A 13,002-nucleotide genomic window follows, 5' to 3' on the forward strand; every position below is an offset into this window, starting at 1 on the left:
AGTGCTCGCCTTAAGGCCAGAGGAGGCGGGGCTCCTGGGGACCGGGACCGCCCCTGGCCTTAGAAGAGGATAAAAGCCCAGTCAGCCCGGCCCCAGGTTGCGGGAGCAACGTCGTTGTTGGCTTCGGACCTTCCTGTGTTCCTGATCCCTGCTCGGCTTCCTGTTCCTGACTATCCGGTACTCCTGTTCCCTGCTCGGCCTTCTGTTCCAGCGTTCCTGTTCCCCGCCCGGCTCTCTGCATCGGACCTCACCCCTCTTCGTGTGGACTCTGCTACACTCACGGTACCTTACCCCCGGGACCAGCACACTCTTCGTCTAGCGGTTTTTTCGTCTTGCGAAGCAAGCCCATTGACGGATTAGCGGATTAGCGCTATTAGCGGCTTTTAGCGGCTTTTAGCGGCTTTTAGCAGCTTATCAGCTTATCAGATAAGCAGATAAGCGGCTTAGCGACTTAGAAAAAGAGGGGGGAAAGGAAAAAAAAACCCCAGGAACTCGCAAGACATTTTCGTCTTGCGAAGCAAGCCCATAGCAGATTCGTTTTGCGAGGCACCTCCAAAACGGAAAACTCTTTCGTCTAGCGAGTTTTCCGTCTTGCGAGGCATTCGTCTTGCGGGGCACCACTGTATCCCATATCTCAGAAGTCGAACTGGCCTCAACAATTTACTGTTGCCACTCCCACACTGTGGAAAACTCTACCAGCAGACTCATCAAGCATCTTTGCTGTTTAGACATCTCTTGAAGACTTCTCATCTAATACAGTGTGATATAGACATTGAACTTTTATGAGTCTGTCATTCTTCCCCTGCTCCCAATTTTGTGTCTTCTAATTCAGTGTCAAACACTTGTATACTAATTTGTTTAATATCATTTGTAAGTCATTTCTCTCTCTGCTGAGTTTTTACTGTTCAGTACAGTCTTAAAAGGAATTACATTTTGTGGTGCAATAATTTGCATAAAATACTGTACTGAAAGCACAGAAGAAAGTGAAAAAGCTGCCTAGAAGTCTGATATTTACATTTTCATTATAATTTTTAAGACTAATATTGAAATAAAAATTATGGCTGTATTCACAGGGGTGTAATTAGGGGTTGGCTAGACTGGCCACTGCCAAGGGGGCAGGCCCAAGGGGGCACAAAAACCATATCTCTCTCCACTCTGGCTTGGAGTGGCTAGGAGCAAGCCTGCCCATCTGCATGCTCCTTGGGCTGTTCCTCCACTGCTGTGCCAAGAGCGCAAGGGAGCCTGGACACACCTTTGTTTCAACGTACTTTACTTAAAGATAATTTTATGAAAATGATGTATAGGTGGTATTTAACACTGGTAAAATTGACAAAAATGTACAAAACAAGGGAAAATAAGTGTTGGAAATGTAAAGAAATGGGAAATATAAGTGTTTAAATGGGATACATGACTCCTTTTAGTAAGATTTTCAAATTTAAAAGTTAAAAAATTCTTTCTCTTTTCATTTTGATCTTGGAGTCTTCTGAACAGTTTTGTTTTAACCTTCTTAATTTAACTGATGGCTATGCAGAAAACTTTATTGGCAGCAAAAACTAAGTCACAATTCATTATTCTGTATAAAAAGAGTAAGTTACTTTTACATTTTAAACCAATTACCATTTGGAAGTTTTCTTTTATAAAGATATAAATAAATAATATGTGCGTTCTAATTTATAGACAAGTTCAATATTAAAACTGTAGTTTGCCCTTTCCCCCTTGACTATGCATTTTCATTCCTATTCATTCCTATTATTGTTCCATTCCTTGGAACAAATGTTTCCAATAATCTAGTGTGAAAATCACGTGAGAACACTGGCCTAGAAAGGTCATACCCAGAGTCAGTATCAGCAAGGATGCTTATGTTTTTGAATTAATATTAGTTGACCCAATAATCCCAATTCCAGGTTCTTTTGTTTTATTTTTTGGCATCCAATGAGTGTTAAGTATAAATTCATTCCCCAACTTCAAATAGTTCTTAATATTACTTTCTGAATAACATAGTGAAAAACCTGCACTAGGTAAGAGAAGCAAGATCTGAAACCTAATAAATCAGTTCAAAATCAGCACCTGCATTTTTATTACTTAAAAGGGAACAGTTCTCTGAAAAATATGGGCAACTATAGTAAAAACATAAACTGAAGCTGTGGCCTTTCACAAGATCAAGACAAGATAGATGACAACCTGTAACGGTGTATCTTAGGGCTCCATGACTTCAGTTTGGAATTCGGATGCTTGTATTTGCAGTAAATTAAAGAAAGCTGAACCCATCTAGAGAAAAAAAACAGCAAATCAAATTATCTTCCTTTTGCCTATATGTTATATATGATGGAGCCTTTTTTCTGTATGTCATGCAGAATTAAACATATAGGCATCTTGAAAATATACATCTAAATGATCCTGAATAATAATAAAAGAACAACACACCTTAGTGTAAATTTAAATGCATGAAGATCAACATGCTGCGATGTTTCCAAAATATAATCTAATCTAAATCAAAAAAATTATACAAAATAATATTTTTAATATTCACAATACTGAGAAAAATAAGATGAAAATACATTGATAAACACATTGTAATGAATTTAGAATTTTACTGTAATATAAATTCTATTTATATTGAAATATCTCAACACATAATTCCTTCAGCGTGTGATAATAGATAATATGCTGCACCTCTTGATGAGCATTTGTTAAAACAGAGCTTAGATTCTGATTTCCAATTCAGAGCTGCATAAATGTCCAGCTATAATATTTCCACCCTCATTTTGTTCATACTTTTATCATGTTTATATGAGGGTGAGTATTAGATATGTATGAACCACAGAAGGTTCAACATGTTTGATTAGGTTCAGATAAGCACCCAAAAATTACAAATCTTAATGCTCCATTTTCAGAAATGCTCATTATGAAGCGGTGCAGCATGTTATCAATTCATACATGCTGAAGAAATTATGGTAACTTAAACTCCTATTGTATAGTATAGTATATTATATTCTCATCTTATTTTCCTAAATATTGGGTGCTTATCTGAACTTTACCAAATCTATGAACCTCCCACCTATCACCTGTAAAAGATACTTTCCCTTTCAAATCCACAACCCATGTCCCACTTGCCAACTAGAATCTGAACCTTCTCCTGCATTGTCAGCAACTATTCCTTCCACTTGACTCTTACTGGAATCAAAACCAGTATCAAAATTTCAAAGGCTCTGTTCCAGACTCTCATTGCAACTATGTATTACATCTGCAGACTCTGTTTGGTGCTTTTAAAGATAGCTAAGATAGAAAGAAGTGTGCATTAACAATGCCTTAGCAACAGCCTGAAAGATCAGGGTTAGAAGATGAATAGCAAAGTTGAAAAGAAAGAGACTACTAGGCATCAGAAAAGAGAACTCAACATGTGGATCTCAAGAAAACCAATCATTTAGTTGGAACATACTTCAGAAATAAACCAGATGGCCCATAATCTTCTGGCTATTTAAAGAATGAACTGGCAAACCTTTTCTCAAGAAAAGCCCAAGGCACCTCTAGATAGAGGCAACCTATGCAAAAACCTGTATTACCAAAATAGAAATAGCTCTATAAGCTTTGTTTACAAAATGCATTACTTTAAAATGTGTCCTTTTGGCCAGAGACTGGGTGATTCAGAACCATGGATCCAGTTTGTCACTCTGCACCTGACTCCTATACTCGTTCCATTTTGCACTGCAATATCAGTGTTTATAGAAGCATTTAAACACTGAAGCAATTATCGACAATAGTGCAGTACCTGAAGCAGTTGCAGTATACAATTAAGATAGATGCCCCACCACTCACTGGATTTAAATTGTGCACAAGACTACAGTCGTACCTCGGAAGTCGAATGGAATCTGTTCCAGAAGTCCGTTTGACTTTCAAAACGTTTGGGAACCAAAGCACGGCTTCTGATTGGCTGCTGGAAGCTCCTGTAGCCAACTGGAAGCCGTGGAAGCCCTGTTGGATGTTCAGCTTCCAAAAATAGTTTGCAATCACTTCCGGGTTTGCAGCACTCAGGAGCCAAAACATTCAAGAACCAAGCTGATCGAAAACCAAGGTACAACTGTATAGTATTCTGCAACAGACATTACTGTACTGATGAATACTGCATTTCCCTTTCAATTTCTAAGCACAGTAAACAGAGAATTAAGACATGGAAGGACAGGAATATCTCTGTTTGTCTGTTGTATCCCACTGTTTTCAGAACATTTTCCTTATTGCTAATTATGTGAAGTACTCTTTCAGTCTTAACATGCACCTCAATTGATGGGCTTCACATGTTTTCTTCACTTCAGAAGCAATCACTTCAGAAGCAATGGCTGGCATTTAATTAAACTTTACTCAGAGTAGACTCATTGGGACTAATGAGCATGACTAAGTTAAGCCCGTTAATTTCAATAGTTAAGTCCATTAACTCTGGGTAAATCTTAGTTGAATACTACCATTTTACAATTAAAAAAAATTGTCAATTGTGCATCGAGGGACTCAAAAGACCCAGCTTTTGGCATTAGTGTACAAGCAGAATGAGAATAGATGCTATTCATGGATTTCAGAACATGTAAGCATATACAAATATACATTTGAAGCTAATATCAACTTTCTACCAGTGGTCTATAACAGGTAGACTAATAGTAATACAAAATACTAATTATCTAGGATCTAATACCAACTCAGCACTAGCAGAAAGTAGCAGAAAGTTTGAGAAAGTCTATTAGCCTATGAATTGTTAATGAATTTATTTTCTCCCAAGTACCAATTCCTATTCACTTGCTTGCTCTTGCTGCTTTACTACAGTATAAGGGTTGGATATTTTTTAAAAACACATTGCAGCAACTGAAGACACTTCCTGCAAGCTGTTTTACTCCACTGGAGAAAATATACAAATACCACCACTAGGGAAAATGTACAAAATATAAGATCATAAAAGAGCCAGTTGAATCAGGCCAGTGGCCCATCTAGTATAGCATTCTGTTCTCACCATGGTCACCCAGATGAATATGGACCTGAGGGCAACAGCACATTCCCCATCTGTGGTTTCCAGCAGCTGGTATTCAGAAGCATACCACCTCTAGCAGTGGAGGTGGAACAAATACATCAGGGTTAGTAACTGTCAACAGACTCTCCCAGATCATGCCTTGTCTCTGCAGGCCACACACTTCCCACCACGCTATTCTGCTCACCAATCCCGTTCCATGTCCAACTTGAGTGCTTTTGTATGTGCCATTGAAATGTGATAATGCCTCTTGCTTGCCTGGATGAAGAGATGTATGTGGTGTGTGTGTGTGTGTGTGTGTGTGTGTGTGTGTGTAAACCTCTGGTGTGTGTGGTTGGAATGTAGACTACTGTACAACTGACTAACAACCATTATTCATTCATTTTTGCTTCTCGACCGGGCCACTTGTGGCTCTAGCTCTATGAGGCATGCAGCTCTCAAAATGCTGCCCATAGGGGAATACGGCCTTCAGGCTGAAAACGGTTCCCCACCCCTTCCATAGACTAAAGGTGGAATCCGCTGCTTTGCAACAGAACCACAGAACCACACATAATGTGTAATTCTGCCCTAAAACCTCTGCCAAAGTGGTCCACAAGGACTTGCAGGTGGGCAGAATGGCTCGGAAACTCCTATGCATCATCAAAGAACCTTAGTCCACAATTCTTTGGAGCCCACCCATTAAACAAAGCTACACAATGTTGTCAACACAACACTGAATAAATGAGAAGAGGCTAAAGAAAAGTATGATTTGCTCGCTCAACAGCAACATACGCACTACCAATTCTCCAGCGCAAATCAAGCATAATATACCTTATGTTGATACATCATTTAGTAAAAAGAAATGTCTTCAAACTTTCTGATACAGAATGCACTCTAAAAATGTGACGACTATATACAGTGAAAAGAATGAAGGAGAGTACCAAAGCATGTGCACTGGATATAAAGAGATTGGGAGGGGAGAGAAGAGGGGGAGGAGGGGGAGCTTAAAGAGAAACAATAAAGGCCTTTGCTGAGAAATCAAGAATGAGAGACCTAACCAGCCAGCCAACCACACACAACTTTTAAATCCATCACGGTATGTATGAGCTGCCAAGAGTCATCCCAAAAATAATATTGTACTTATCACCCTAGGGATACTAAAATGAATTCCCTTTGTAATACTGCTTTAAAAGAACTGATTAGTGCAAGTGATTAGGTATATATTATATTATAATTATATTGTATTATAGTTTTTTAAATAGCCTTGGCTAATTCTATGTCTTAATTATTTTATTTTTAAAGTACACAAAATAATATGTAACTTGGCTCAAAAGTCTATAAAATGTACTTTTTAATAACTTTTTCATTTTTAAACCCAGCTGATGATGGGGACTATAGAATCAGTATAACTGATGCTTTAGCCTATAAAAATGCTGTTATCAGTGTTCTGAACTACAACATGTCATTTATATTATTTTAAGCTATTTTAAAGGGCACATATTATTATTACCATCATCATTATCATCATCATCACTGAATAACAATACTCTTATTAAACAGGAATATCTCCCTATAATTTTTTTCTCTGTGAAACTCATTTTTATTAACAGCAGTAGTAATATCATTTCTATTCCTTAATATTAGGATACAATAAATTAAACTGAATACTCATAAAAAGTTTAATGCTAATTATTACAGTAACATGACTAAAAACTCAGTTGAACAGTATAATGAAAGACTTGAAAATTTTAGTATCTTATGAACCTTTTCTACCAGACATTAGCAGCAGCTTACAATTAAGCAAGGAATCAGGAATGTGTGCAATGAGTTAGCCAGGGCTTTGAGATCATCCACTTGATTTTGAAGGAATTGCTCAATTTATTTTTAGCCAAACATTTGGGAACAGAATATACACAAATGTCTCAAGCAAAAGATGCAGCATAAACACCTCTTGTTCCTTATTTAAAACAGTTTTACAGTGAAAATTATTTATTGAAAACTATGTCACTAATAATTGTATCTAACTAAACATTTATGACATGAATATATACAAATGACTAAGCAGGATACGTAAGACTTCTTACCCCATATTTACACTGACGTGATGTTGCTCCATACTGGAAGCGACATTGTTCATCGGCATCATACACCTGACCTGGTGCCACTGCAGGATAAAGAAAGTCACGCTTCGGAGGTTCATTATCAAGGCAAGTACCACGGCCAGAACTGTTCAACACAAAGAACCAAAGAAATTATGAACACTATAAAGTGTTATCACCGCTAAAATATGTATCAGGATTCTGTTGTGTAAAACAAGTGTTCCAAATAAACATATCCAGTAGTGATACAGTTACAGTTAAACTGCAGAATTTTTATTTATCTACTTGCACTGGTATGCTTTCGAACTGCTAGGTTGGCAGAAGCTGGGACAGAGTAACTGATTCGAACCACTGACCTTCTGATTGGCAAGCCCAAGAGGCTCAGTGGCTTAGACCACAGCACCACCCACATCCCTTACCACAAATGCAGAATAACTTATGAAAGAACAGAAAATAAGTGCAATGCTATCTTACAAATGTCAACCAAAAAAAAGTTCAAAGGCCTCTTAAGAACATAAGAGCCTGCTGGATCTTGCCACTGGCCCATCATGTTCAGCATCTTGTTCTCACAGTGGCCAACCAGATGCCCGTGGGAACCCACAAGCAGGATTCAAGTACAACAGCACTCTCCCCTTCTGTGGTTTCCAGCAACTGGTACTCAGAAGCATTATTGCCTCCAACTGGGGAGGCAGAACAAACTCTTGGACACATAAAATGAGCTGCACAATTATTTGAACCCTAGCCTTTCATATAGAATTGTGTCCCACTAACTTCAAAAGAAATAACTTTAAAGTTAAGAGTCTTTGTCATTATTATGCATTATTACAGTCTGACATACTTAAAAAGTGCTTTATAATGGGTTGTATCCACTGCTGCACCGCTGGTGCCTTCTGCTGATGCAATCATCATCATCATCGCACTAGCAGAAGGCCAGTGGTGTAACAGTGGCTACAGCCCAATGGGACCTCCAATTCATCTTCTTCCCTCGCACCCCCTCCCCAAAACCTGCTCCTGAGGGGCAGAAGGGACAGGAAAGGAAGAAGATGTTCTGTTGTGCATTGAGTCAGTGGAAATTCAGTGTCAGATACAGCCCAATCATTTTTATTCTGTTCAGCCTTAGAACATTTTTTCTTTTCTTTTTACAGGTGAATCCTGGTGGGAATAGATTGCACAATGCCTTCAGTGAGTTGACAGCAGTTTTCAGATTTGAACCCAAATGTCTTTGGATTTGCATTCCAAAGTTCATTCTTAACATTATGAAGTACTTGGGCTTTTGTTCAGAACTTGAGGCTAGGTTGGCTTAAATCCTAGGCTTTTTCCATAAACGGGATTTAGGATGTATTTAGAGCATTCAATATTAGCTCTTCATAATATATAGTGCTAATTAGAGGGGAAATAGATAGCCTGAACGCTCACAAGATAACTAAACTTAGAATGAATTAATAGAATAATTGGAGTCACAGATCTGCTTGAATGCGTTTAAAAGAAAAATAAGACTTCTTTTGAAATTATACTTTGCACTTAATAAGGTTATAAATAAAAACATGCTGAGAAGGGGAGAAAGCTCCGCTGAACACATTAGGACTTACTTTTGAATAGACATGCAAAGGCTGAGCTATAATTATATTTACTAGTTTCTGTACAGTCAACAGTATGCACAAAACAGAACAGATGCTTTTTAAGCTTGCATTTACACATGTATTATTAGAGGGGAGGTGTCTACATGACCAATGCTCATTCTGGCTTGTTCACATAATGCTAAACTATGGTTTATGATTAGTTCTGATAATATGGGGTTGTTTTACTGACTTCAATTTTACAGAGCATTTTAAGCCAAAAAGGTCAGCCGTCAACACCAAAAGAGTAACATACATATAAAAAGAATCTAATAGTCTTTATACCTAACAATTACTGCCTCAGAGAACTAGTCATCTCAATCGAGACCCAAACTAAAGAGGCATCATTTCAAAAAGAAACACCTTATCCAGGCACCTGTACTTGAAAATATAGTGGCCAAAGCTATGGGATGCTCTGAATAGCTACCAAACCCCAAATAATCATTTTTACAACATTATGACTGCAAATATGCATACTGTAGTTTCCAAACTATGTATCATATGCAAAATAAATCAGTCATAGATGGAAACTACTCATCAAAATTAGCCATTCAAACAATCTAACATTGGTGCCAGTGTTTTCCTAGGTTATAATTTTAGTGGGAGTTATGGAAATAGTAAATACAGGCCAACCTATGTCTCTCAAGATGTTGTCAGAATCCAACACCCATCAGCATGGCCCATGGCCAGGGAAGATGAGCCTTTCAGTCTTCAAACATCTGGTGGGCCACAGGTTAAGCCAACACTGATCTAGAGTAACTATTTTTTTTGCAAAAATAGCCAAAAAATACTTGCAAATCAATCAAACACATCTGCATCCTAGATCAATACAGAGGAATACATACATGAAAACAGTGATTAGATAATTGAAGGCTGGCTCATTTATGAGATGTCCCCACCATATTGACTTGGGAAACATTTAGGCCCACTACTAGATTTGCAGCTAAGCCAGCTAGCAGTTTGGATTTGTGATTGCCAGTGCCTCCAAGTTGAGGTGTACACATAGTGCTCCAATTTCTGCAACAGAGGCAGCTTGAAAAAGATGGGCTCAAGCCCCACCTCTAACATGAACTCATTATGTCATCTTAGAGAAATTGCTGCCTCTCTGCCAGGGATCAGCTTCATAGGGTTACCACAAGTATTAGCACAATAAAAACTGTTAAAATGTTTCACAAATTAAAACTACTATGCAAACTGTAATTAAAAATAAAATGAGGAGCTATGAGGAGTTACATTTAATTTGACTATTCATAGAATATATTACATCTGTCAATATTATTTGGTATAGTGATAGATGTAACAAGCCTCTAAAAGATATTATTAACTATGAGACTAATTAGTCAATTCCAGTATTTATTTGTAAATTAATATAAAATTGAAGTAGACACCAATCTCCTACATCATTATTACACCACGTCTGCAAACAGTCATTAGGATTGTTATCAATAGTGTTGTATTCTAATTATTTAGAAAGTAAGCCTAACAAGGGGCCAGGGAAATGTAGAGCAGCAAATTCTCCTCTACACTGGGAGCTCTGGGATAGAGTGGGTACTTCTATATTTTTGCCATATCAGGTTGGAATAGCTAAGGGGCCCAAGGAACAAACCCCTTAGGGAATCCCTGGTGCTTTGAACCTCGCAGCCAATGCCTCACCCTGAAACACCTTTTTGTGGAGTAAGTTCCATTGGATTCAATAAGATTTACTTGAAAGAAAACATGGTTGGGATTGTGCTGTTAGATGGCAGCACTGTTGGCTTTGACTGAGTCAATAACTTGGGTGAGGCTGGACCACTGTAGCAAAGCACCCCTTCTTTCTCCTTTGTTCCCATTTCTTCTCCCTAATCAGCACTGTCAAATATGACAATGATAACCATCCTTGTTGGAAGAGACTCCCATATACAGCAGTAAATAGTAAACTCACTGCTATTAGCCAAAACACTTATGGATTAGGTCTCATGGGTAAATATCTTCTTTATCGTTGTACATTCACCTCAGCAGGGTATGGTGGAGTGTGAAGTTTTCAAGAATCTTATTATCTCTCTTCAGAGACTACTTACTCTAAAAAACTGGTGATATAATCCCTGCTGCAGGCTGACCATGAGAAGGGGTTGGTGTTTGCTGTAATGTGAGCTGCCATAAGTTTTGCGGCTTCATGACCTTTGGTCCCACAAGAATTTCCAATTCCATCATGGTTCATACCAAAACTGTCCAAAAGAATAGGAAGAGGGAGGGGGAAGAGTCCATTATTTTTATATGGAACAGAACTTTAACATAAGATTTTCACATATTTAATATATTTATATATACTTAATATACTCAGTGAACAGGAATTCAACAATGGGCTATATATGTTGTCTAAAAATGGTTGGCATAGATGTTTAGGTTTGAGGCCTTACACAAACATAACACAGTATTGCTATTGCTATATTTCTTTTTTACTTTGGTTCATTCTAAGTACCGTATTTTGCTACATTTAGTAGCCTCAAAATGTGGGTACACCAAATAGGATTCAAGCAATATAAAATCGTCACTAGTAGTCACCATGATTAATAAAAGGAAAACAATAAGAAGCTTCCATGTTATTAACTCAGATAGTAATTCAGAATGACATATTAGATATATAAACTCTCAGTGTGAACTTTACAAACCACTACAGTGGTTTCAGTTCCATTCAGCAGGGCCACAACAGTTTAAGCAACAGAGGAATTTCTACTTCTAATCCTTTATATCTCATTCTAACTATTAAACCTCTTAAACATCTCATTTGATCATTGTCAATAATAATTATAATAATTATAATATTTATATGCCACCATAAGGATTAGGATTTGATTTTGAAAGTCAATGAATTGTGTTACTGCTGTGGTGGCAGCAACAGAAAAATACTGCACAGTTGTGGCTGCATTGCAGGGGGGATGTTAGGGCTTTATTTGTGGCACCATGCTAAGGACTCCCTGAAATTTGATGCTGGCTGTCAGTGGTAAAGTGGCTGTTAAGCCAGCAAGAAAATAACCAAATATTTCTATCTCAAGACTTCTACAGCAGACAACTTGATAGCTTTAACATCACACCCACTTTTTCTCCCTTTCCCCAGCTCTTGTTTTAGTTAACATCTAGACCACATCTAGTTTTGAAGAACTCTAAATCTTGCTCACTATTTGAGACATTTTGGTTGGTCCCAATAAGGGTATTGGTCAATTATAGGTTTAAGGTTTTTCTTCTATGGACCACCATAGCTTCCTGTGCTCTTCGTGTGTCTTTCATATTCTTTACTCGCCCTGCTAGCATTTGCCCTGTCACTGAGTTCAGCACAACTGGATTTTAACACTTAGAACGCATTTTCCCTCAGAAAAAAATATTAAAGTTTTATTTGAGATTCTTCCTTCTCTTGAATTTTTTTTTTTTTTTTTTTTAGGGGATGGAATCAGTACCACAAAACCACAGAATCACAAGGATAAAATGCTCATTAGATGACTTGCTCATTTATGTGGCTGGCAAAGTTAAAAGTATAAATGTCAGGCAGGAAAACTGGAAGGGCAGACTGAGAGGAACCATATGTGGAAGGATTTGGTAAAAGCGTATATGACAGAACCATCTACTTTAGGAAAACATTAAATATGTTAAAGTCTTGATAACTGTATTGGTTCAAATGAAAAGAATCAGAGAACAGCTGAGGTAATACCTTTTTTGGCGGGGATGCAACTGATGATCAAACTACAATGTGAATGTTAAATGGTCCTAATGAAAGTATTCCCTCATTTATTCTGCAGTAAGAGATTTCACTCATGTTCAGAAAGTGACCAACTGATCCAAAAAATCTATTTCCTCCTATGCGGAGCTATTAAATTCCACTAATTTATCAGAGATTCCCGATCCAAGATACTTAAAAAAAAAAAATCTGTCCAGCATGAACAAAGCCCATCATTAATAAAATCATCAGTACTGAACTATATTAAAGGTGAAGGCTTTAAAAATGTATATATTTACTTAAGCAGTACACACCTACTGTCCATAAACACTATCAGAATTCTTAACTTATTCAGTAAAGAAGTAGAGAAAGTTGAGAAGCAACAAAAAGGGGGAAACACAACCATCCAACAGAATGTGCAGATGCCAACCTTCTGTTTGTCTGCAGCAGAAAAAGTAATGTTCCTCATTATGAGAGAAATAGTTGGCAACACAAACTACTATATGAAATACATGCTAATAAAACAACAGATACGAAGTCAAAATGGTGCTACTGAGAAACAAAGGGGAGGCATCAGCATGCTTGAGGCAATTACAAGGTTTACAAACTTAG

The 13,002-nt window shown here is 37.6% G+C and overlaps 1 protein-coding gene across 15 annotated transcripts in view; it reads right to left on the reverse strand.

The window, feature by feature from the left end:
- ADAMTS6 (ADAM metallopeptidase with thrombospondin type 1 motif 6) overlaps positions 1 to 13,002 on the reverse strand; it is a 124,681-nt gene that overhangs the window by 53,462 nt on the left and 58,217 nt on the right. For 14 of the 15 annotated variants that reach the window (XR_013977150.1, XM_080972368.1, XM_080972370.1 and 11 more), the window contains 2 exons: positions 10,760 to 10,906; positions 7,072 to 7,213 (listed from right to left, as the gene is read on the reverse strand). Coding sequence is in view for 14 of the 15 variants with exons in the window: in XM_080972368.1 (XP_080828494.1) it covers positions 7,072 to 7,213; positions 10,760 to 10,906 (289 nt within the window). In the remaining variant the exon portion in view is untranslated. The remainder of the gene's footprint in view (positions 1 to 7,071; positions 7,214 to 10,759; positions 10,907 to 13,002) is intronic. The other variant, XM_080972369.1, reaches the window with a different exon arrangement.

Source organism: Podarcis pityusensis (assembly GCF_964106645.2).
Source record: "Podarcis pityusensis genome assembly, chromosome: 11".
Classification (NCBI taxonomy): Eukaryota; Metazoa; Chordata; class Lepidosauria; order Squamata; family Lacertidae; genus Podarcis; species Podarcis pityusensis.